The following is a 23,278-nucleotide window of genomic DNA, read 5'->3' on the forward strand; positions in this document are numbered from 1 at the left end:
AAGAAAATGAAACCTTCAGTTTTGTATTTATGTAATATTTACTAGCAGAATCATGTGCAGAAAAGATAACAAATTCCATTAAAGAGAAACACTGGCATCAAAAATATTTTAAATTACATTTCAAATGACACATAAACTCCTATTGTTTTATGCATATAGTTTAAATCTAATATATAAGTGTATGACAAATGTATAAATCAGAACCACTATATATACTTACAATTCTTTATACTTTGTATGCTTACAGTATATGCAACAGTGAAATATAAATGTAGGCATAACTTATTTTCATTATGATCGTATCCCCAGTTTTTCAATGTGCTCTGCTCTCTTTTACTGTTTCTGATTATTATTTATTTTGTGTCCTTATTCATGCATCATCGTGACCCCCCCCCACCCCCCGCACTGCACTCCAGTCCAATGCAACCCGTTAGAATTTTGTTCAGGCTGACAGAATCTCACGTCTTTTTTTTTAAGTCAAAACTAAACGTACCCTTGTGCTTGATCATGCACACATCCAGCATACATCAAGCAAATGTCCATTTGGCTTGGACCGATTGTGATGAAATCCAAACTTGGCTTTTTTCTTTTACAGAAGATAGGTAACAGTGTTGGGAAGTGTAGTGTAGTGTAGTGTAGTGTAGTGAATGGGTAGTGTAGTGTAGTGTAGTGAATGGGTAGTGTAGTGTGGTTGAGCTGCACGTCAGTCTTTCAAGTGTATTTCTGTCCTTAACCCAGCTAAAGCAGTAAGTTGAACTGATTTTCTTATACGTTTGGTTTCAGTTGGTCCTAAAGCCACGAATGAGCCACAGTGCTTGTTTTTTTCTCTTATTTTTCTTGTTTAAACTAGACATCTTGTGCCATATCTGCAACGTGGAACAAGAAACCTTGAAACGCACTGAAATTATTGTGTTCACTTCTGATATTCACAGCTTTCTTGTTTGGGTCAGAGCCTCATTCCACCACAGCTTTACTGGACTGGAGCGATTTGAAACTAGCATCAGAAGTAAACAAAGGAAACAGCATAATACAAGCATTTTCAAGGTTGCCCCGCATGTTTCATTAAGAAATTACCAAGAAAAATTTATGGCACATTCATCCGCACAAATATATATATATATATATAACAAAAGAAAACTGTACAACATCTCAATAAATGTCCATATATCATATATCACATCATGTCTGAGGGTATTACTGTTGGGATCAGGATATATATGTATATTAAGATTTCCTTTGGATTAAAATTGTGGTTTTGATAGTGGGGATGGGTGACAGAATGTGTGACAGAAAGGTGCACTCTCCCTGCTCTGCACTCTTCCCTAGGGCTGAGGCGGGGGGGTGAAGGACGTGGGCCGGATCTTCATCTCGGTGAAAGGGATGGAGAAGTCCTTGCCCTTCCACTCGGTCCAGATCACACCCTAAGATGCAGACCCATCAGTCACCGTCATGCATTCTACAGACGTCTACAACAGAACTTAATAAATACTTGGTAAAATGAAAAAAACTAACTACACTGTCAGAAAAAAGAGCACCCTCAATAGTACAAAAATGTTCCTCAGAGTCTATTTCTCTATCTTAAAAAATGCATACAGCTAAGGGTACAATTGGCAGACACAATTCACAGTGACAAGCAAAGGTACAAACTGGTACTTAAATTGGATGAGCAGCATTAAGATGTAAGATGTATTGTGTAGCTTTTACTCCAGTGCTAACTTGAACTTACTGATTCCTTACTGGAAGCTTGATCTGGCTGAGCTTTTACCTAAGCTTGATCATAAACAGCTGTATGCTTGTTAGGTATTATTTTCAACTTGCCTACATCACTTTGAAAACAGGCATCTGCTAAATGAATAAATGCACTACGGGTAATAGTTTACCACTAAAGTAGAACACCTAAACACTAATATTAACACTGTACCCCAGTGGCACATCCATAAAGTTCTTGTGAGCAAGCTGAGAGTAACACGGTGGCTGATCCAGCCTGCGAGCAGACGGCCCCTCACTTGATGGTTGGTGTGTGTGTCATAGAGGCCGTTGAGATTGGCTTCGTGGCAGTTCTTGTACCACCAGCCGCCCCGGTACGACATGGCGCAGCGGGTGATGAAGGGATACGGGTCACGGTCTCGGGTGGAGAACGGCCGGCCATTGTGGTATTTCATGGAGTCCCCTGAAGGGGTGGGGGGTGTGAAAATTAGAAGTGTCGAGAGAGAGAGAAAGGGGGGAGAACAGGCATAGATGGTGGAGAAAAAAAATCAAGATCAGGAAAGACTGGAGAAGCAAAGCTGATGTAGATTTTTCTTTGTCCTGTTTTTTTTCTTGCACTAGTTCCTCTTTAGACTGTAGCCCTTTTCCTAGAAATGGGAAGCTCTGGTTTATCTTCTGGCAGGTAACTCAGCCCCACCGAGACGGTAAAGAGCCCAAACTTGTGCTGGTTTCTTCCCCTGCCGTCCGAATCAGCCTTAACGTGCTCCTTACCAGCTGTGCCTGAGTATCCCGACACCTTGATGGCGTAGTGCCTCCTGGCTGAGTCTATGGAGAAGGAGGAGTAGCGAGCGTAGGCCGACTCGGACTCCGAGCGCAGGTCCACACGCATCGTCATTGGCATCATCTGCGTCAGGTTGTGGAGCAGCTCATTACCTGCAGTGGGAGTGACAGTGTTACCAGCACTAGTATATTAATATGGTCATTTACAGACACCTGCTATTGGACTCACATATGCATACAAGTGGCTATATGTGCATATGTGTATTTACAAAGCAAATGCAAAGTTCTGGACTATATGTTTACTAAATATGCTACTATATACCACAAGCACAGTCACTTTCTCTACCTGTTATATAACTCATATATCCTTATATTTTATATTTTAAATATTTTACATTTTTGTTTGTTTATTTGCTTGACTTAATCTAGTTTATCTTCTTTCCCTTACTATTGACATGTAGCTCAAAGCAATGCTGGGAAATCACACGCATTGAGTTTCACTGTAACTTGTTACAATGACAATAAAGGCATTCTATTCTATTCTATTCTATTCTATTCTATTCTATTCTATTCTATTCTATTCTATTCTATGCTAGCCATCTATATACTGTGACAGAGTTACATTATTCTTCCTGTAGGGGGCGCAAGGGGCCTGTGTATTTAAATGTGCTTTTAGTGCTTCTGGAGCTCAATCTCTAGCTTAAGTCCATGCACTGGTACTATGTAATAGCAGCAGATAAATCATGCTGTTATCCCCCCATGTAATTTCTCAGGATACGCTCTATCACATCCCCTATACGAAAAAAAGTTGGTGAGTCCTCTAGTCTGAAATGAACATGAATATTTGTCAAAAAGGTGTTAACGACACTCCAGGCAAAAAGCAAAACAGATGGAACATTTGTGAGCAATAATAGGACCGATATCTCTCACCGATCCAGAATTCTCCGCTCATATTTCCAAAGCCAGCACTGTATTCCTTCCAGCGCCTGAAGAAATTTGTCGTGCCATCCATTCTCCGCTGGATAACCTGGACAACATCAACACGCACACACACACAAACAAGGGGAACAGACCACAGACTGAAGTCACTTCAGCTGAAATGATACCACTTTCAAACTAAGCATGCTATCCACCTGCTGAGGCTTGCACTGCCACTGTTACTATTGCGCGCCCTTACTGCACGCCCTTACTGCGCGCCCTTACTGCACGCCCTTACTGCGCGGCCTTTCTGCACGGCCTTACTGCGCGGCCTTTCTGCGCGCCCTTTCTGCGCGCCCTTACTGCGCGCCCTTACTGCACGCCCTTACTGCGCGGCCTTTCTGCGCGCCCTTACTGCGCGCCCTTTCTGCGCGTCCTTTCTGCGCGCCCTTACTGCGCGCCCTTACTGCGCGCCCTTACTGCGCACCCTTACCGTCCAGCCGCCCCCTTCTGTTTCCATGTCGCAGTAGACCAGTGCCGACGGGCCCCGATTCCCATTAGGGAAGATTTCCGTTTCCCCGGAGTCAGGGATGCCATTCAGCAACTCCTGGGAGCAGTCAGTGGGGAACGGGAAACGGAGGGTGCCTACGGGGGTGTGGAGAAGGAGAGGAGTTCACACGCGACAGGATGAGGAAGGATTCATAGGAGAAAAAAATGGACGAACTGGCAGGCTCTGATCCGCATCTGGACAAAACTACAGTAGAATCTGGACCGCTCAGATCCTTTGTCCTGTTTGAAATGGGTGTATATCACTTTTGTAAAGGAAGATTAAATGCCATTCTTAGAGCAAGTTATGCAAAATGGGTCACAGTCTTCACTGAGAATCAGGAAAAAGCGAGTCTATTATGAAATGTCTCCATAATAAAACAGAAAGTCTCTCAAGACAATTTAATGACACCTTCAGAACTACATAATAAAAAGGTAAAGTGATGAAACTGCCAGCTGGCTGTCGATGCATCTGCAGGTGCTGCTGTAGCTGCTTGACCATCAGTATCTTTCAGTCTAAATAATGGAAGACAGCTTTCTCCTGATCAGAAGACAAGACAAGCTTTTGTAATGAACCTTGGCTATCTGTAGGGGTGTCACTCTTCTTTTGACTGTTATGACAACTTCCTGGGTATTTTTTGCTTTCCCATTACCAAAAATACTTCTTGAGGTCCCACTGCTCATTGGATAACAGTTCTGATGAAAGCAGTTTCAATAATAGGATAGTATTGATTCACGGAAAACTGCTGCATCTCCTACTTGCAGCCCACTCACCCGTGGTGAAGTCGGTGGAGACGGCGGCGGTGTACTGCCCCTGCCGCTCTACCTGCAGCCGCGCGATGTACCGCGACGCTGGGCTCAGCTTCCTCAGCTTGTACTGGGTCACGCTACCATCAAGGATCACTTGCTGGATGGATGGAGTATGGGGGACGGGGGACAGAGGATGGGGGACAGGGGGCCGGAGGTGGTGCAGTGGCTGTAATTGACCGTATCCACTTCATATATAGAGACCATTGCATTTAAATTTTGGAGCTGTGCCTCCCCCCATATCAAACTCTCACCAACACCCTTATATGCAACAATATATTTGTAATTCTGTAATCTATCAGTGTATCTGTATGAATGATGGAAATTATATATTTTTTTCTAGTTTGCCATGAGGATGTACAATGCTGAAGAAAAGTCTTAGGCAAGTCAAAGAAAATGTTTCAAACAAAATATCTTTGCAGTAAGTGTATACTTGCTCAGAAAAAAGCACAATATAACATTAGAATATATGCAAATGAACAGCAATAAAACTGTTCCTCAAAACAGTTCCTTCCCAAACCTCTCCTCAGGGTACCTGGCCATTCCATGTATTCGATTTCACCACGAGCTCAATTAACATCAATCAGTCAATCAGTTATTTGAATTATTGATTATTTCATTGAATTAGTTAACTCAATAAGGTATTGATTAGCAAAACATGCTATTCAACAAATACATGGGTGTATTGGATGGTTGTGGCAAATACTGGGGCGACTTTAGGAGAGGTTTTGAAATGGCTAAGCTGATACACTTAGATGTAATATCATTGTTGTACATTAACACATCAGGATAATTGAAAAACCATTTCCTTCTGCCTAAGACTCTGCACAGTACTATATATATATATATATATATTATTATCATACAATATGCAGTTTTAATTTTGTGTCTGCAGCATGGTGACTCTCACCTTGGTCTCCTGTCCTGCTGTCTGATAGGTCAGCTTATAGCTTGACACCACAGTGGTGGGTGCTTTCCATGACAGCACAGCAGATCGTGGGGTCACCTGACTGGCCTTCAGGTCTTGGGGTCCCTCTCCCCCACCGCCAGCCCCTGTGAAAAGGACCGCGCGACCCCCATGAGCATGGCATGTGTGTGTATGTGAGTGTGAGTGCACGTCCCCGGCTGTGGTGACCCTCGGCACCACACGCTCACTGACCGGCGGTGGTGAAGCGCGTGTTGACTGCCCTGCTGTGCTGCTCATCCAGCTTGCTGCTGACCGTCACCATGTAGACCGTGGAGCCCTTCAGGTCTCTCAGCTGCTGCTCGGCCGTGTTGCCGGTTACCGTGAGCGTCACGTCTGACCCTAGAAGAGGAGCAACAAGACAAAGAAGTGAGTTACTCCAGCTTAGATCGATGATTCCTCTGAACATGAAATCCGAACAATTTTAAGGCCTGTTTCCTACAGCATCTGAATAGCATCGACCTGGCTAGAGCTGCTCCACAGCAATGGTAATCACCTTTCTCAGGACCATAAACTATGATGTACTGGTCCACAGAGGCCAGGGCGGGCCTCCACAGCAGAAGGGCCTTGGAGTCGGTGATGTTGATGGCTCGGAGATCGGTGGGGGGGTCGGGAGCTGGGAATGGGAGAGAGCGTGAAATGGACTGCTTACCGCGGTCCGGACACAGCGAGCTTTTCATTTCAGAAGCTCCTGGCCTGAGAGAAGTTTATTTGGAAGCATGAGACTGAAAAGGAAACTTCATAAATTAACACAAACTTTTTATTTTCCTTTTATTTCCTTTCCTGCCAGAAATGACAATTATGAGCATTTTTATGTGTATAAATATTTCATTTAAATTGGCAACTAGAACCCAATGAATCAGCCTTTACTCAAGTTTCGTAGGAAATTGACTGGATAAGCCCCAGACTAAACTAGACCCAGCCAGCAGTTCTATTCTACCTGTGACCACGGGAAAAAGATAATTCAAGCGGCTCATCTGAGGTGTGCTTGTGGAAGATGAGCCCAACGCTTGTTACCTGTGACAGCAAGACCCTTGACCGGATCGCTCTCATCCATGTCCAGTGTGGAAATCACGCTGACCTCATAGAATGAGCCAGGGGAGAGCGCAGAGAGCCGGACAGTAGTCTGATGGGATTTTAGGGACAAAGATATGGGTTCTCCTGTGGAATTGACGGAAAGAGAGAAAGAGAGAGAAAACAATGTAACCCAAGTAAAAAAAAATAACATCCATCTGTCCGTCATCATAACTGTTTGAAGCAACAGTAAATAACAAACAAGAGGTATTTATTTGTGATTTTAAGTTACATAATTCTCTGTGGTCTGTGCTCACCATCCTGCGTGTGGATGTAAGTGACCTTGAAGCCAGTCACAGGGCTTGTGGGCTTCTTCCAGGACACAGAGAAAGAGGAATCTGTCACGTTGCTAAATGTCAGGTCAGACGGAGGCTCTGGACCTGCGTGGGGAGCCGGGAATGATGAAATGAGGGAAAAATGAAGAACAAGGGGAAAAAAAGGCACAGACTGCAGCGTGATGGACACAAAGAGGAAAGTAGGTGAAAAGATAGAGTCAGTTTGAACGTGAGTAGGTAAAAATAAAGGTCATGAAAGGGAATAGCAGATGCCGTAACTGTGAAATGACCAGGCAAATAAGAGAGCTATCTAGGAGTGTGGAAACTCAGAGACAGGAGTGTGTAAAGAAACACATGTAAACATTCGAAGTACAGATATGAAAAACTGTGAAAAATAAAATACTATGCATAACAGAATACTGCAGTTGTAATCTTTGTGTAACACATACATGTTTAGCAATTATTAGTACCCATATGATGACATGCATTCAGTATATATGTCCAGTCCAGACATATATATGATGTATATAACAAGGGCACAACATATACTGAGACACACAGGCAGGTTGGTGCTGTTAATGGCAACGGTCTGATCCTGGGCTCAAAAGGGGAGCAATGAAGGAAAATTAACATTTTTATCATTAAGCTGGTCTTTTGATCCTGTAGGGAAGCAAAACAGGTGAAGTGTAATGAGGCATTAAATAAAGGACAAAAAACCGGCTAAGGAAGAGGAACAATAAGCAAGGAGAACAGATAATCTAATCGATAATATATGCTGTAATTGGATTCTGTAGGCCAATGATCATCAGTGCTGTTGGCATTTAATTAGAACCTGTGGGCCAACCATAATCTTACCCTGTGTATTTGGGAACAGTGAAAAAGAATCAGTGAAGGTGGCTGACTTAACGTTTACCCTGAGAGAAAGAAGATCAGACCAGTAGTGAATGAGAATGAAAGTGAGTGATGCTACACAAACCTCATGAATATGAAAACGTTCATTTATATTCATGACACGTGTTTCACGCATGGATACATCTGGGTTGAGGAAGAAGTACATTGCAAAAACACCATCTAATATAATATGCATTTTTAATGTCTGAACTAAGGTTTCTCCTTAAGTAGGGACCTTGGTCCTCCATAAGTTCTTTGATCATATTTTGAATGTGGAAATCAAACTGATATGCCAAAATGTAAAAAGAGTCCCCATAGGACAGTAGTTCTCAGCCACCTGGCCCTCAGGTAGGCCACATTTTTGTGGGGGCTGAGGATTGGGCTGAACACAACTGAACTACGGTTTGCAGAGAGTGTCGCAGTTATGGACTTGCATCTGGAAGCACGGTATTTAAACTTATTTGCTCCAATAAAATATCCAGCTGTCTTAGCGTGTAAAATATCAACACGTTGTCAATATTTTGCCCGCTTTTTTGCCAGTCTGATCATAGGTCTGTTTTCTCTCTGTCATCATTATTATTGTTGTAAACATTAATGCGTGTTATTTACAATGTACCCAGTACAAATGCCAATTATGACAATTCTGTACAAGATAACAGAAACAAGCAGATACGGTACACAAGCACAGAAAAAGCTTATGACACTCTAGCAATTAGCCAGTGGCATTAATTAATATTCAATATGACACAATTAAAGCACTGCACGATGAATGTTAATGCTTTAATTAAAGCCCATAAACAACCAAACCCACACAAAATGTGACACGATACATGTGAATAAGCAATAGCATTAACATGTACAAATACAGACACATGCGACAGATTTACTCAACAAAATAATGTAATGAACATTTCTTGACAAAACTAGTATTGGAAGAAAGTTGTGAAACAGCACAGCTTTCTTTCATTACAGTTTTTCACTGCATTTATTTTATTCATTATATTTGCTTTGTGGATAAAGCATGCTTTGTTGCCTGCCAGTAAGCAAGTTTCATAGGAAATTGGAGTATGGAGATAGCAGTGTAATGAGGAAATGGCCAGGGGTACAGGGTACCTGTATTAATGACGAGATGGTGCATTTTCGATCTGATGCCGGGACCCGTCCCATACAACGAAATATTGTAACGAGCCTTAGGATGGAGGTTTGTGAACGGAAGAGAGCGCGTTGTGCCAGGAACCACGTGGGGGAACTTCTGCTGGGCTTGGACCTTCAGCTTAAGACTTGACTGAGGTCCAGGCAGAGAATCAGCAGTACCATTAATGCGGGAGCTGCTGATATCCAACTTAGCAACGTTTGCTAGACTCTTGCTGCTGCTTACAGTGCCTGAGTCTCTACCCCCTTTGTCTGCAGACACATCTGCTTCACTCGTTTCTTCATTCTCTTCTTGCTTGTTCTCATCCCCAATTTCCTCTTCTTGGCTCCATTCCTTGCCTGCTGTAGTCAAACTCCCTTCCTTAAGTTCACGTTGGTTTATGAAAAACTTTTCAAACATTCCTTCTGGTGCCTCCCAAATCAGGACAAACCCTCTCGAGGTTACATTTTGCATCCCAAGTGAATGAAGACCAAGATCTTTTTTAGTGCCATTAGTGAATTTGTTACTTTGGCCAACTTTAATGTTTTGTTCACCACCTTCTGTATCTTCTGTTTTATTGATTTGACTTGCTTTACTTGTAGGATGTTTATGCCCCATATTAGTTAAAGCTTGTCTCATTTTTCCATCAGTGATATTGTTTGTTTTGACAATCTTCCTGTGTATTATTTTGGTTCTTGAGTCTCTTTGACTTATGCTGTCATTGACTTGCCTTTCTTTTGGGAGGATCACTACTCTGCCATTGGTTCCTTTGTTTAATATGGGGAAGTTGGGTCTGTGGAGAGGGCCCCTAGGAGGATGGTGTGGGTGTCTGTGGATTGGGCGAGTCCCATTGTACAATGGCGTCATGTGGGGACGACGCCAGGGAATCTTACCATTCGGGTGGCGAGGGATTGGAAACTTCTTTATTCTTTCATTTTTTTCCAAAATGCTTGAAGGTGTCTGTGCCTCTTGGATGCTAGGAGCAAGAGTGTAGAGAGGGATGGAAGACAGAGAGACAGAAGAGGTCACCAGATCCATGGGGTGGCTCTCTCCTAGCTGGTTTGCACTAGGCTCTTGGGTGTCTTTCATTGTCTTTCTTGAAGAATAAGGAAAGGATGTAGAGGGCAGAGAGGATGAAGATGATGAGGGCAAATCTGTCAGGCTTTGTGGCCTATAATCCTTGGATGAATCTGTGGCAGTTGGGGTCTTAGTTGCCATGGTACCCATTGTGAATACTTGCTTGGTATAATTCACTATTGTTTGAGTAGTATCCAAACTACTTAATTCAGTTGTTTTACTCTTAACTATGGTACCATTCGTTAGAAATGTTGCAGTTTTAGAGGCATCAGTTCGATCAACTGCGTTTATTTCCTTTCCACTTGATCCGTTTATGAAGTCATGTTGAGAAGGTCTTCTACCGCCCAAGTCTTTGCCCATCATTGTTCCATTTCCACTAGCCATACCAGGTCCTACCTTAAGTTTTTTCACACATTTCTTTATTTGTGTTTCTGTGCCATTTCTCCTAGGTGGAGACTTTACACCTTCCGGAGCTGCTGTGTTCCTGTGTTCTGATCCTGGTTTCTTTGAAATATAACTTCGAATTTCATTACAAGGTAGTGGTTTGTCTTCATTTGTTGGGTGTTGTGTAGCATTGCTTCCCTTTACGGGGCCTTTTCCCAAATTTCGCAGTGCTACTGTCGGTGTCATTTTCTTCTTACCCGGAGTGGGTACCATGGATTCATTGATTTGGGTCTTCTGTCCCAAGGGTTGTTTGTACCCAGGTTGTTTTTGCCACATCTGATCCCCTCTGCGGACTGTACTGGTGCCGTTGTACTGAGCGTTGGGTTTTCTGAGTAGAATTAATTTAAGACCTGGTTGAAAAAAAGCCTGGTTATGTTCAGCATAGGGTCTTCAGGAGGCAACATCTGTTGATGAATCACTTCAGACAGCAACCTTTCCTTTTAACCTGCCTTCGCTTCTTATAGACCATAATCCTGTCTGGCCTTTTCTTTCCTGTGCTCTTTCCTTTTGGTGCTTGTACTTCTACCATCAGCTTTGTGCCTGCCATTCTGTTCCCTACTGATACGGAAGAGAGGTTTCTATCAAAGATTTCAGGCTTTTGTTCCTTCTGTTACCCAGCCAGGGAAGAAAATATTTTTAGTCACAAAAATGCCAACTTATAATTACATATTTCAATTCACAGCAACATCAATCAGTTTCTCAATAATAGATGTCAGTTGCTTTGTCCTCAAATTAAGGACAAGGTCCAAGTGTTGGTCTGTGTGTGTTTCACATTGCTGCTGTAACTCATAATCAGCCATTTCTGTTGAATTTTCCCTCTCTTTCTCACAGAATACTGCCATGTGCAGCTTTCATATTCCTGATGATTTTTATTGACTTGTAATGAAAAAGTGAATAAATATAATATTGTTTGTCATTCCAAAAGACAGATTGATTTTATGTTTTAGTATTTCAGGTCATTTTAAATGTTCTTTTGTGAGATGTATATGTAGGAGTGAGGTAACACAGTGTATGTCCAAGCTGAAGACTTACTAAAAGAATCCTTCACTGTAAACTTGAGTGTGACCAGAGGTTGATAGTTCAGATCCAAGTAAAAATCCAGACCAAAATTTTGTTTCAACCAAGACCCAGAGTATTCAATTGGTTGGTTGAAACAAAATCTTGGTCTGGATTTTTGCTTTCTAGACCTGAACTACCCATATCTGTGTGTGACACAGTGAATCTAGTTGAATATTAAATGCAAGCATTAAACTGCAATTGAGAGTCATGTTTTCTTGCGTGTAGTTCTCCTGCTGGCATTTCAGACAGAGGCTTGTAAGATTAGTTAACTGCAACATCAAAGGAAAAACAAATCATCACTCCCACTGAAACCTGAAGGACAAAAATGGCAATCATTAAGATGAACAGATGAAGTGAGGTCTATCCGGGAATTAAGTCTGGAGATGATCAATGTCAAGGAAAAAAGCAGCACAAAAATACAAAGGGAAATGTCGTATTCAGGTCAGTCATGATGTTAATTTCCTTGGTAGCTGTAAGTGATTGAATACCACACATTGGAGACATATGAGGCTTCATGCATTTCTAATGAGCAATGCCGTTCAGAAATAAAGTCTTTGGGAGAAGCCTTAGTCTGAAATCACAGATGAAAGCTGAATTCCCCCCCCCCGCCCCCCGCCCCCCTTCCACGCTAGGATTTTGCCAGAGATAATTTGGGTTTCTCCTTCTGTACTTTCTCATTTTTGTTTTCCCAAACCCTAAAATCCACTCCTCCCTCTGTTGTTTTTCTCTTCACTGTCCTGCTCAATCTGTGCTCAATATGATACGTAATATGACCTTTTACCACCCATATGTGTTAAGAAACCAGCTGGGAAATACTCAGATTTGTAATGAGCACCTGCCTCTGTCCTCCACTCCCACAAACTGTTTACTGTCTTTGCACTTCATGAAAGGTTCCCATTCAGGGAATAATACGTTCAGTCCTCAAAGGTTCAATGGCACAATGAATACACTTTCCCACCAAGACAAAGGATCGCCACATTGTTTATGCATAATTTTTTCAAGCCAAAGTTAAAAAATGCCTCAAAAGACACAGTTGAAATATGGCCATCTTTCTCTGTGTGGACTCACCTGGAGTGACCTGCACTGTTGCAGGCTGGCTGTGACTCCTCCCTTTCTGGGCGACCAATGAGATGTTATAGAGGCGCCCTGCTTCCAAACTTTCGATGTGGGCAGAATTTCTGTCAGGGGGCAGGGTCCTGTTCTTGCTGCTTGCCCCTGTCCCCTCCCGATCTGTCTGACTCGGGGAGACAGAAAGATGGTACCTGTCAATGTCTCCCTGAGGAGGCTCCCATTGGACCACTGCAGTGGTGGTGGTTGTTTTCACAACATGGAGATTCTTGGGACCGGAAATCACTGAAGGGAAGGAAGAGAGAGAGAATGTAAATGCTTAAGTCACACAATAACTGTGTCAGCTGCCTCCAAAGTACAGCACTCACAGAAAGTCTTGAGATGCTTGCTTAATTCAATAAAAAGTTACAAAAATCATTACTTTATTCATTTGTTTACAAAAAATATATCACATTAAAAACAAACAGTAGTTTTAAGTAAAACATCATTTCAAGTACTAACAAATTGAAACTCTAATTATAGTCGTAAAAGCTGTTCTGAGTTAAAAAGTTCATTGACAAGCAGTTGCAGTTGGTGCTTTTTAATTAGCAACACCTTTGCAATAATCGCCAAAGATCTGTGTTTAGTATCTCTTTGGGAGCCAGTGACTACAATTGCAATTAATAGCAAAATGGCAAGAACTGAAAATGTCACTCAAAAAAAAAAAATCATGACACTCAATAAAAAGAAAATGTCTCGTGTGGAAGATATATGCTGATACTGTATGTTAAACACTGCTTGTCAATTAACTTTTGTAATGAAACCAATAAAGCTGCAGCATGTTCCCTGCAGCAGTGAGAAAGTGTCCCAAGACTTTCTGTATATATGAAGATGGAGGTCGTGGGTGAAGCAGGATGTAGGATAATTACTGGGAATGGCGGTAAGTGATGACATGCCCTGTGTTCCAGGCAGACTTACGGGTTGTAAACACGACGTTACTCTCCTGGCCCATGGTCCCGTCCTTCTCGCCCCTGACCGTCACAGTGTACTCCTGGCCGGCAGCGAGCCCCGTCTGGGTGAAACTGCTCAGGTGGCTTGCCACGGTGGCGGTCACTTTCTGATCCCCTTCTTTCTGTATTCCAGGGACAAGGAAATGGGAGGAGGTGGATCAATGGTGAAAAAAACTGCATTCCAAAATGATGCTTTTTAAAAAATAAAAAATAAAAAATCAACCAAGAAAAGTGAATTAGTTGCAAAATGCTCTCGACTAAAAGGATACCACAGTGGTTTTTCCAAAAATACCAAAAGTAACTTTTCCTGGACCTTTTGTCATCTGCTTGTGCCCAAAATATTCTAAGAATTATAAATAATAGGAGTAACATGTCAGTTTGAACAAAGGAATGATTTTACATCGATTAAAATAGTCAAATATTCATCTGAACTGCCACTGGAGTTAAATGACAAAATTAGCAATCATTTAGTATTGATTTTAGAATAGCATCAGCATTGTCCAGTATTGCTCACTACTGCTATCCCTGAAACTGAATGTTGTTAATTATTGAATGTCATATGCATTACATATTTTCAATTCTGCAGCATATTTGTCTTGCTGGCTTCAGTACAGGACTCTCCTGAAGGACTCAAATCACAGCGCAGACATAAACGAGCTCTAGAAGGCTTGTGAGCTTTGCATATTCAAAACTTCCTTATCCGGCTTTAAGGGACACTGAAGTTTTCCACAGCTCTCCAGCCAGACACTTCCCACTGCTAGCTGCAGGTCATGCTGGGTGGCATGTCAATCTTACACAGACAAATATGTCCTTGTTGTTTTATTCATTTTAAAAAGCCAGAAATTTTGATCTTGCTCTCTCTCTCACTCGCTGTCTCCCTCTGTTTCACTCTCTTCCTCTGTGTCGCAACTGTAGTCCAGCGACGTCATCCATCTGGCCACAGTCATGTTTTTGACAGTGTTTACACCATCCCTAGCAACAAGCATCCCACATCTGTATCCTCCTTTGCTCTCTCTCTCACGCACACACAAACGCACACTCTCCCTCTCTGTCTTTCCGGATCTGCTGAACCCTGCTATCTTAAGACCAAACTTTTTTTTAAAAGCATGTGCCATTCTCTCCATCTTTCTCACACCCACCCTCCTGTTTTCTGGGTGGAAATTATGCACTTGTTGACATTCTTCTCTTTCCCTTTTTTTCTGTCTTTCTCGACTACTTGAATGTGTCTGTTGTTTTTTGTTTCTGTTCCCTGAGAAGGAGCCCTGGAGGTGGAGAATGTGTCCAGAAGATTCTTTAACCCACCGGAGCTTCCATCTGTGTCTCATCATCATCATCATCACCGTCATCGTCATATCATTTCCTCACTCTGATCATCCCCCTTTCAGTCTTCCCAGCTCATCATCTGGATGTCGCACATTCTCACCTGATTGCTATGCAACCTTGTCACAGCTCCGTCGCACCGATCAGAGGGCACATTCTAGAATTCTAGAATAGACTACTGGGACACGAAACCTGCTGAGCTGTCTGCAAACGTGCATGACGTGCCTCACGTCACCCTTTCCTGCAAATTGGGGACACATGTTCGCTAATAGGTACAGAAAGCGAATTAAAAACTAATTGCATTCATCTTAAGGAATTAATGCCGGATCGGGCTATGGTCCCCTGGAGTGAATGTCCTTAATTGGCCTGGTCCTGACTCGATCTGTGGAAAAACTTGCCCTAGCAACAAGTCCCAAGCAACTCGAGGGAGCTTCGGCAAATCTGCCAAGAAGAAGGCAATAACTGCAGCAAGCCTGTGCAAAAGATGGTAATCACTTATCCAAAAAGACTGCTCTCCCATTGCGTATTACGTTTCAGTTTAGTGGAGTCAATACAATTAGATTTTTTTAAAACTGAAACTCCCCTCCTCTTTTAAACCTTCACTGTGTTAATATTTTAATTAATGCTTAAGCTAAAAGAAATTGTATGTATACTTGTCAGCTTCATTTTGTAACCTTTCAAAACTGACACAAAACAAGTCAAATTATTTTATCTTTATTGAGGAGCTAGGCTAGTATTTTTTGCCTAAGAATTATGCTTTATAAATGCCTATAAAAATGCCTGTAGAGTGTGAATGTGGCCTTTAATTCGTGTGAATGTGGCCCTTAATTCGTGTGAATGTGGCCTTTAATTCCACTATGAAATTCACGCCATTTCTTCCTTTTTAAAGTGTCAGTGAGCTGTTAGCTTATTAGCACTAACTGCCATTAAGCAGAAACCAGTTAGGTTCTCGCTTCCACTTCCTCTGGCAGCTCTTCATGATTTTTCAGCCATTTACTGAATCCATAAAGGCCCCTCAGGTGCTCTCAGGTTATTTTCTTAAAGCTGTTTTTCATCTGTTTCTGAGTGACGAAAGCCTTTGTACAATTAATGAGGGATTTAAATAATTTATTCTCCACAGCAATGGAACACAGAGCCTCTTGCTTTCTCCTCGCAAGTGCTCCATGATTCACTGCGTGTTTCCATGCAGAAACCAATGCGTTTGCCTCACACCAGCCATGACGCCTGCTTAGAAACTGAATGTATATTATTATATATGGCAAAAAAAAAAACGAGACTTTAATTTGCATCCCTTTAAAACATCGATCCTGTTGATTGCTTACTCAGACACTGGGAAGACCAGCCGAAAAGTGGCTTTGAAGCGCCGTTCATGAAAGGGTGTTACAAGGATACGAAGGAAAAGCAGACCCTACAGGCTTCCCTTTCTGATCCGTGGCTATCTAAATGGTTCAATTTCAGGCATGGATGCCCTTGTGGTAAATTAGGCTGACTTGAATCTGCATCATTTCATCCCATTGCCTACATTCATGCTGCCGACAAATTTCAAAGCGGGACAGTCATCTGCTTCCTTTGTCGATTATGTTTACTCTGTGAATGAAGCCAGGGAAGAATTTATATGTGCAGCGGCCTGCAGTTTGCAGTTGGCCTGAAGTTTCAAGGCAAACTTAAGGAAACCGCAACCATTTGGTTTGTGTGAATATTTTAGCCCCATCTAACTTTTTGGGTTGGCTTATATTCTTCAGATAAATAACACAAAGGCATCACATAAGCTAAACATATTTCAAAAGATTTGCTAGGGCAAAATATAAAATTATTAAATTTGAAGCAAATAATGGTTCTGTTTATGTGCAATTGTTTATCGTTACGCATGAAATAAGTCCAAGAATTCCCCACTGGAATCAATAAAGTGTATCTTATCTTATTAAGTCAACGTAGTCACAACAATATGGCGGGAATGTGGCTTAAGAGTTACCTTGCTGGTAAAAGTGACGTGGTACATGTCATACTGAATCGAGGGAGGAGTCCAGGAAACCGTGACAGCCGATTCAGAAATATCTCTGGTCCTCAGCTGAGTAACGGCAGACAGAGCTGAGGAAAGAGTGGGGTGAAGGAGATTTGTAGCCTGAAAAGTCCATATCAGTTGCTTCTAGTTGCAGAAGACTAATTTGTTATTTAAATGTATTTTCCTGCGTATTTTTACATTGCAGTTATGCAATAATATGTGTATTTAGGCCTTACATTTAAATTAACCTGAGTGCGTTCTTTTGTTATTTAACTCATAATTATTCCTCAAAAAATCTTGTCTATACATCCATTATACACTTTGTTTTGAGTTCTAACTAGCTTTAACAGGACAGGGACTAGTTAAGTATCTTGTTGATGCAGCTCCACTGTTTTGAACCTTCAACCCTTCTGTCACAAATCCAGTGTTGCTTCCACTGCGGCCCCTGCTGCCCTAAAAATGTACCACATCTGATTTCCACTCACCAGTGCTGCAGTCAGATCCTGTGAAGCCAGCCTCACACTGGCTACAGTCAGGCCCTGTAAAACCTCGCCGGCATAAGCACTTCCCCTTCATGCAGCGCCCCCTGCTGCTGCAGTTTCCTGGGCAGGCCTTTTCAGAGCATTCCAGTCCAGTGAAACCGGAGTCACAGACGCACTTTCCATTCAAACACCGTCCTCTGTTATTGCAGTTATTGGGACAAGCCTTTTCAGAGCAATCCAGTCCAGTGAATCCGGAGTCACAGACACACTTTCCATTCAAACACCGTCCTCTGTTATTGCAGTTATTGGGACAGGCCATTTCGGAGCAATCCAGTCCAGTGATACCGGAATCACACACGCACTTTCCATTCACACACCGTCCTCGATTATTGCAGTTATTGGGGCAGGCCTTTTCAGAGCAATCCAGTCCTATGAATCCAGAGTCACACACACACTTTCCATTCAAACACCGTCCTCTGTTATTGCAGCTATTGGGACAGGCCTTTTCAGAGCAATCCAGTCCAGTGAATCCAGAGTCACACATGCACTTTCCGTTCACACACCGTCCACGATTATTGCAGTTATTGGGACAGGCCTTTTCAGAGCAATCCAGTCCAGTGAATCCAGAGTCACACATGCACTTTCCGTTCACACACCGTCCACGATTATTGCAGTTATTGGGACAGGCCTTTTCAGAGCAATCCAGTCCAGTGAATCCGGAGTCACACACGCACTTTCCATTCACACACTGTCCTCTATTATTGCAGTTATTGAGACAGGCCTTTTCAGAGCAATCCAGTCCAGTGAAACCGGAGTCACAGACGCACTTTCCATTCACACACCGTCCTCTGTTATTGCAGTTATTGGGACAGGCCTTTTCAGAGCAATCTGGTCCCAAGAAACCAGGGTTACAAACACACTGTCCGTTCACACACTTCCCCCTGTTGCAGTTCGAGGGACACGTGGGGGAGCTACAGTCAGGGCCAGTGAACCCGGGAAAGCATACGCACTTTCCACCCACGCAGCGGCCTTGGTCACTGCAGTCATTCGGGCACTCATTACAGACCACACCTGGGCAGAGGAGGATGAGCGAAAGAAAGGCAGAGACAGAGAGAGGGCATAATCTCAGATATAAACAGTAGTCAGATAAGACAATACCATAAGACATTTGTATACGTCAAAGACAACATCTCCATTTAGAGTTACAATGAACGAGTCAGTCCTCTGAAGAATGGCAGGTAAGACAGAGGACGTCTCAGCTGCTTAAACTTTTAATTGTGGGATGAAACCCACATCAACAGGAAGGGACCATGTTGATTGAAGTGGTGTGCACCATAGCAAGTTAGGGGTCGATACCCATGTCCGTAAGGTCATGGGTTCAAATCCCATGGCTGGCAGCTACCACCGTTTGGCTCTCGAACAAGGCCCTTAACCGCGATTGCACCAGGGACACTGACTGACCCTACGAACTGATTCTCTCTCGCATGTGGCTTTTGACAATAGCGTATACTAATTTAATGTAAAGTGAAATTCCAGATGCTATAATTGATTAAAAACATGCTGTAGCATTCTCTGGTTTGAACAGATGCATATATATGGTAGTAGTGGAGATTTGCCATATTGAATATTTGGTGGATAAACAGTCCAGCCTTTAGGGAGTTTCTGACCCTGGTGTAGGGCGTAAATTATGAGGGTGAGATGATGACAGGGTTAGGAGGATGAGTGATGAAGTGTGAAGGGGATGTTCAGGGATACCTGTGCCTCGCTTGCAGCAGCCTCCTTCCGCATCTCCGCATTTCTCCCTCAGGGTTGACACCTCCCTCTCCAGCTTGTCCAGGCGGCCCCGGAGGGCCTCATAATCAGCATCGCAACCCCCATCACATGCTCCAGGAACCAGGCTGATCCGGTGGGTCAGAACCAAAGGGGAACCCGGGTCCAGATCCAACTCCTTGCCTTGATACTGAGCAGAGCTCCCACTGTCTCCCTGCGTGTCCTGCTTGATGCAGGTGTCCGAAATCAGGACCTTGATGGGATTTTGAGTTGCTCTGTGGCTGGTGTCCCGGATGCTTCTCTGAACGGTCCCCTGGGGGGGCTTCATGGAAGATGAAGAAGGTTTATGATCTGTGCCTTGAGAATTTAAGCCGGCAATAATAGTTTTGGGAGATTTGTGATTCCCTAAGGGGTCATTTACCATTTGTGACTTTTCGGCGTTAGTCATGGTGAAGAGGGCAGGGAACGGGTGGGCAAACAGCAGGAGATACGGAATGACAAGCATTTTTAAGAGGGAAGTTTGGAGGGAGTACAGATCTGAATACAAGGAGGAGGTTTTTATCAAGACGATCGAGGGGCTTCAGCGTCAATGGGAACTTCAAAGGTCAAATAGGTAGGAGAGGAAAGTGTCTCTAGTGAAACAAACGAAAGGTCATGTCAGTTTCTCATCTGACAGAAGCTGCTGCATCTCGGGAAAAAAAAAAAAGATCCACCAAGATCCTCAGGATGTGAAAGTGGTATGTGGAGGGTCATAAATGACTGTGTTGCAAACAAAATATTTCCCCCTCCCAGCTGAATTCTGCAAAAGGAGTCTTCCTACAAGGAGGACAAAAAAAATAAAAGTCATTAAAAAAGCATGAAGACATACCACACGCATCTATGTTTTACAGTGGCCTGATTTTAAATTGTGTTTGGCGATTTCAGCCTCAGGTAAAGGACATGGATTTCAAATTTCTGAATTTCAAAACTGAGTAGCCAACAAATAGGTATGATTTCTGACACAGACCCTCCAAATGTGGCACAGAAAAACAGAGCGAAAGCTGAATCTATCTTTTACTGCATTTACCGAAATATATATTCAACAAAGATAAAATGACACTATGAACATTCGCCATGATCGTTACCTCAGTTGGTGAACACCAGATGACTTTAAAATACATTTGGTACTATAATAGTGAGCTGCAGTTTTTGAAACAGAAAACTTTAATAAAAAATATAGAAAGTACTGCTTTGGAAAAAGAGCATATTCCCAGCTCTTCATGTGGCCTGTGCGGATGAAAGATTTTAAAAACCTCTGGCAGAAACTACACACCCACACAACAGTCGATTAGTAAACGGGAAACTTTGATCCAGAGCCACGGCAGCATTTTGCGGTTTTCACTGTAAGGATGCAGGTAAAGTTTTTCACTTGAGGACACAGTAGCCCTGCAGAGATCCATCCGTCTGGACCCGACGTTTGAACACACAACCTCCTGGTCCAGGGCCAGCCTCAATGGCTGCCTGCCTGCTCTGTTTACTCTCACATGAGCGCTATCCACCACTGGCCCCCATCCCAGCCCATGATGCCGTCCCAGCTCTAATACTAAACTGGAGTCTCTTTGTTGAGAGCTCTGATTGGCTGCTCCTGGTTCCAGTCTTCCCCTTAATGGACCCTTGCAGAATCCCTCAATGAAGCACTAATTTACTTTGAAGGTTCCTCATACTCCTGTGCTACACTTGACTACCACTCGATTTTCAGCTCTCCTAATTTCACCACCTCCTTCACATGGTTCCATCCAAACTCTCCTTTTACAAATTACATTTCATGCTGCTTTCGCTGACGTATTGCTCGTCCTGCGACTAACCCCGGCTGAAGTTATGCAACCGACAGGGGTTTTTAATGAGCACGACGTAGAAACGTTTATTTTTAAGAGGAAAGAAAAAATTTCAGCGAGTGAGGAGAGGAATGAGACAGTGGCAGTAGATGCAACAGGTAAAGTCCATTTTCCATGGGCCAAGTGGCTCGTAAAGCTGGAAGCTCTAGAGAGCGGGTTTGTGTCAGCACCTGAATTCTTACATAGGGCCACTGTATTTCACTCAGGTTTTATTGCAATATAGTCCTCACTGATGCCATCTGACGCAATGTCAAGCTTCACTCTTGGCTAACCATCCTTGTAAGACCAACCGTTGTACGGGAAGGTCAATAACAACAAGAGCAAAACCCACGACAATGCCTGTCGCCATGAAAACTACCCTACTCTATTGCCATGAGGACTAATGAGGTAGGACATGTGAATTTTTCTCAAAATGCTGGCCTTTTTCGATTCATCTAAATATGACACAGTAAAATGGCTACAGAATCTTGAAAATGCACAGCACCATGTAGTAACTCTTTATACGATTCTATCTTTGCACCAAGTGTGATTCGGAAGGCTGCCTGTTCCCCAAATCTCTCTGTTCCCTCCCTCCTGGTCTCTGTGCATCCATTGCTGAGGCATGCAGTAGATGTGCGAGGACTCAACCAGCAACATCATCTCAAGATGGTCAAACAGGCAAGATACTTCTATGTACACCCCCCAAAAAAATGTATGGCACCAACAGCACACGTAACAGCACCGCGATTCAGCTGTATTCAAAGAATAAAGGTGAGTGCATCCATATGCCCATCTAAGGCTCAACCGTCATGAGAAACCAGTGCTCAGATAAGACCAGTTCATTCAATGCATCATAATCAGCAGGTTGCTATTACTGCAATGTGCCCCAATCTGCATTTATGACTGTGTTAAGTGCATTGAAGCATCTCTCTCCTGAAAGGTAATTTGAAAATGAGCTTACCTAGATACTGCAGAGATGTTGCCCTCCGCGTCCGTCTGTCAATCTGGTGCTCCCTCCTTCAGCTTTGAGTAGCCCTGATTGACTGACCAAGAGAGAGGGAGGGGCTGGAAGAGAACGACTGAAAGAGAAAGGGAAGGAGAGAGGGGAGGGGAGCAATAAAATTTTCTCATACTTCAAGAATTTTTTCCTCCCTCTCTCTTGCTCTCTCTCGCTTTTTCTCTCTCTCTCTGTCTATGTCACTCTCCCTTTCTTTCTCTCTGATGTAATTCTGAATACTTCGCAGTTCCCTCTTGGGCGGTAGATATGTGCGGAAAACATCTGAATTCTGAGATGTTTTGAACAACTGGGTTTAATATGTATTATCTTTCGAACCGCCGTCTGAAACTTTACGATGCCATTGATGCTGACTTTTTGATCTTCGTCTGGTCGGCTTCTCATGTACGACTTCGGCTGTATACAGTCTTGTTAATTTTACAGTATTCCGTCAGAATGGGGTGAGCATTCAGAGCACTCAGCGATCTTTAAGGCTATCAAATAAAAGGCCATTTATAACACGTAATATATCTTATGCATGATCTAAATGCGGTTGATCAAATTTGATTACAAAGATTAGGTATAATTTTTCCTAACCTCCACATAAATTTACAATCAGTCATTTTTTTAAAACAATAGGTATTAAAAGCTATTAAAAGCTTGGCATTAATATAGAAAAATTAATAATTATTTACCAGTGCTACACAGCAACTAACTGTACCTCAGGTCAACCCAGCAGCAGAAATCACCCGCAGCCTATTTTATATCCAAATGCCTATCAGCACTAGACCCCTGGTATGATGCTCAGTTTGAAACATTATCATCACATGTGTTTATAATGAGGTCTTCATGAGTCTTAACTGGAGCCAGTCACCAGGCGTCCACGTGCCACGGCACCACCGAAGCATCCATCTTCAAAATCCAGCAAAAAATTGTCCTGGCTGCCCTTACCGAGCCCCTGTCCAACACATGTAAATTGAAGTAAACAGTACTAGTTTGCAATAAAGTCAGGGTGTGGCGCATCGCATTGGCTTACAGGAGACAGTGTACAAATTAGCAATGTTTTTAAAGCGCAGCGCTGCTTCGGTGGGGGACATATCGAACACACACACTTTGTTACTGGACA

At 42.9% G+C, this 23,278-nt stretch overlaps 1 protein-coding gene across 2 annotated transcripts; it reads right to left on the minus strand.

Moving 5' to 3' along the window:
* Positions 1-14: 14 nt before the first annotated feature.
* On the minus strand, positions 15-22,225 carry LOC111842805 (tenascin-R-like). Of its 2 annotated transcripts, XM_023809804.2 has the most exons (18): positions 22,120-22,225; positions 19,291-20,121; positions 17,539-18,606; positions 17,024-17,139; positions 13,700-13,853; positions 12,743-13,027; positions 9,076-10,965; positions 7,054-7,176; positions 6,740-6,883; positions 6,219-6,338; positions 5,918-6,064; positions 5,669-5,811; positions 4,726-4,858; positions 3,899-4,050; positions 3,418-3,514; positions 2,479-2,640; positions 2,007-2,170; positions 15-1,421 (listed from the first exon to the last, which is right to left on the minus strand). In XM_023809804.2, the coding sequence occupies exons 2-18, from the start codon at positions 19,808-19,810 to the stop codon at positions 1,323-1,325; spliced, it is 5,517 nt and encodes a 1,838-aa protein (XP_023665572.2). In that variant the 5' UTR covers positions 19,811-20,121; positions 22,120-22,225; the 3' UTR covers positions 15-1,322. The 2 variants fall into 2 exon arrangements, with proteins under 2 accessions (XP_023665572.2, XP_023665576.2); XM_023809808.2 differs by lacking the exon at positions 9,076-10,965 and having other exon boundaries at positions 22,120-22,224.
* Positions 22,226-23,278: the final 1,053 nt, after the last annotated feature.

Source organism: Paramormyrops kingsleyae, chromosome 23, assembly GCF_048594095.1.
Source record: "Paramormyrops kingsleyae isolate MSU_618 chromosome 23, PKINGS_0.4, whole genome shotgun sequence".
Taxonomy (NCBI): domain Eukaryota; kingdom Metazoa; phylum Chordata; class Actinopteri; order Osteoglossiformes; family Mormyridae; genus Paramormyrops; species Paramormyrops kingsleyae.

Excerpts from the sequence above, each read along its gene's own strand:
- LOC111842805 (XM_023809804.2), bottom strand. The coding sequence starts at position 19,810 with ATGCTTGTCATTCCGTATCTCCTGCTGTTTGCCCACCCGTTCCCTGCC. Across the intron at positions 13,028-13,699 it reads TAACGTCGTGTTTACAACCC|TGATTTCCGGTCCCAAGAAT; the intron begins GTAAGTCTGCCT and ends CCTTCCCTTCAG. Across the intron at positions 6,339-6,739 it reads CAAGGGTCTTGCTGTCACAG|CTCCCGACCCCCCCACCGAT; the intron begins GTAACAAGCGTT and ends TCCCATTCCCAG.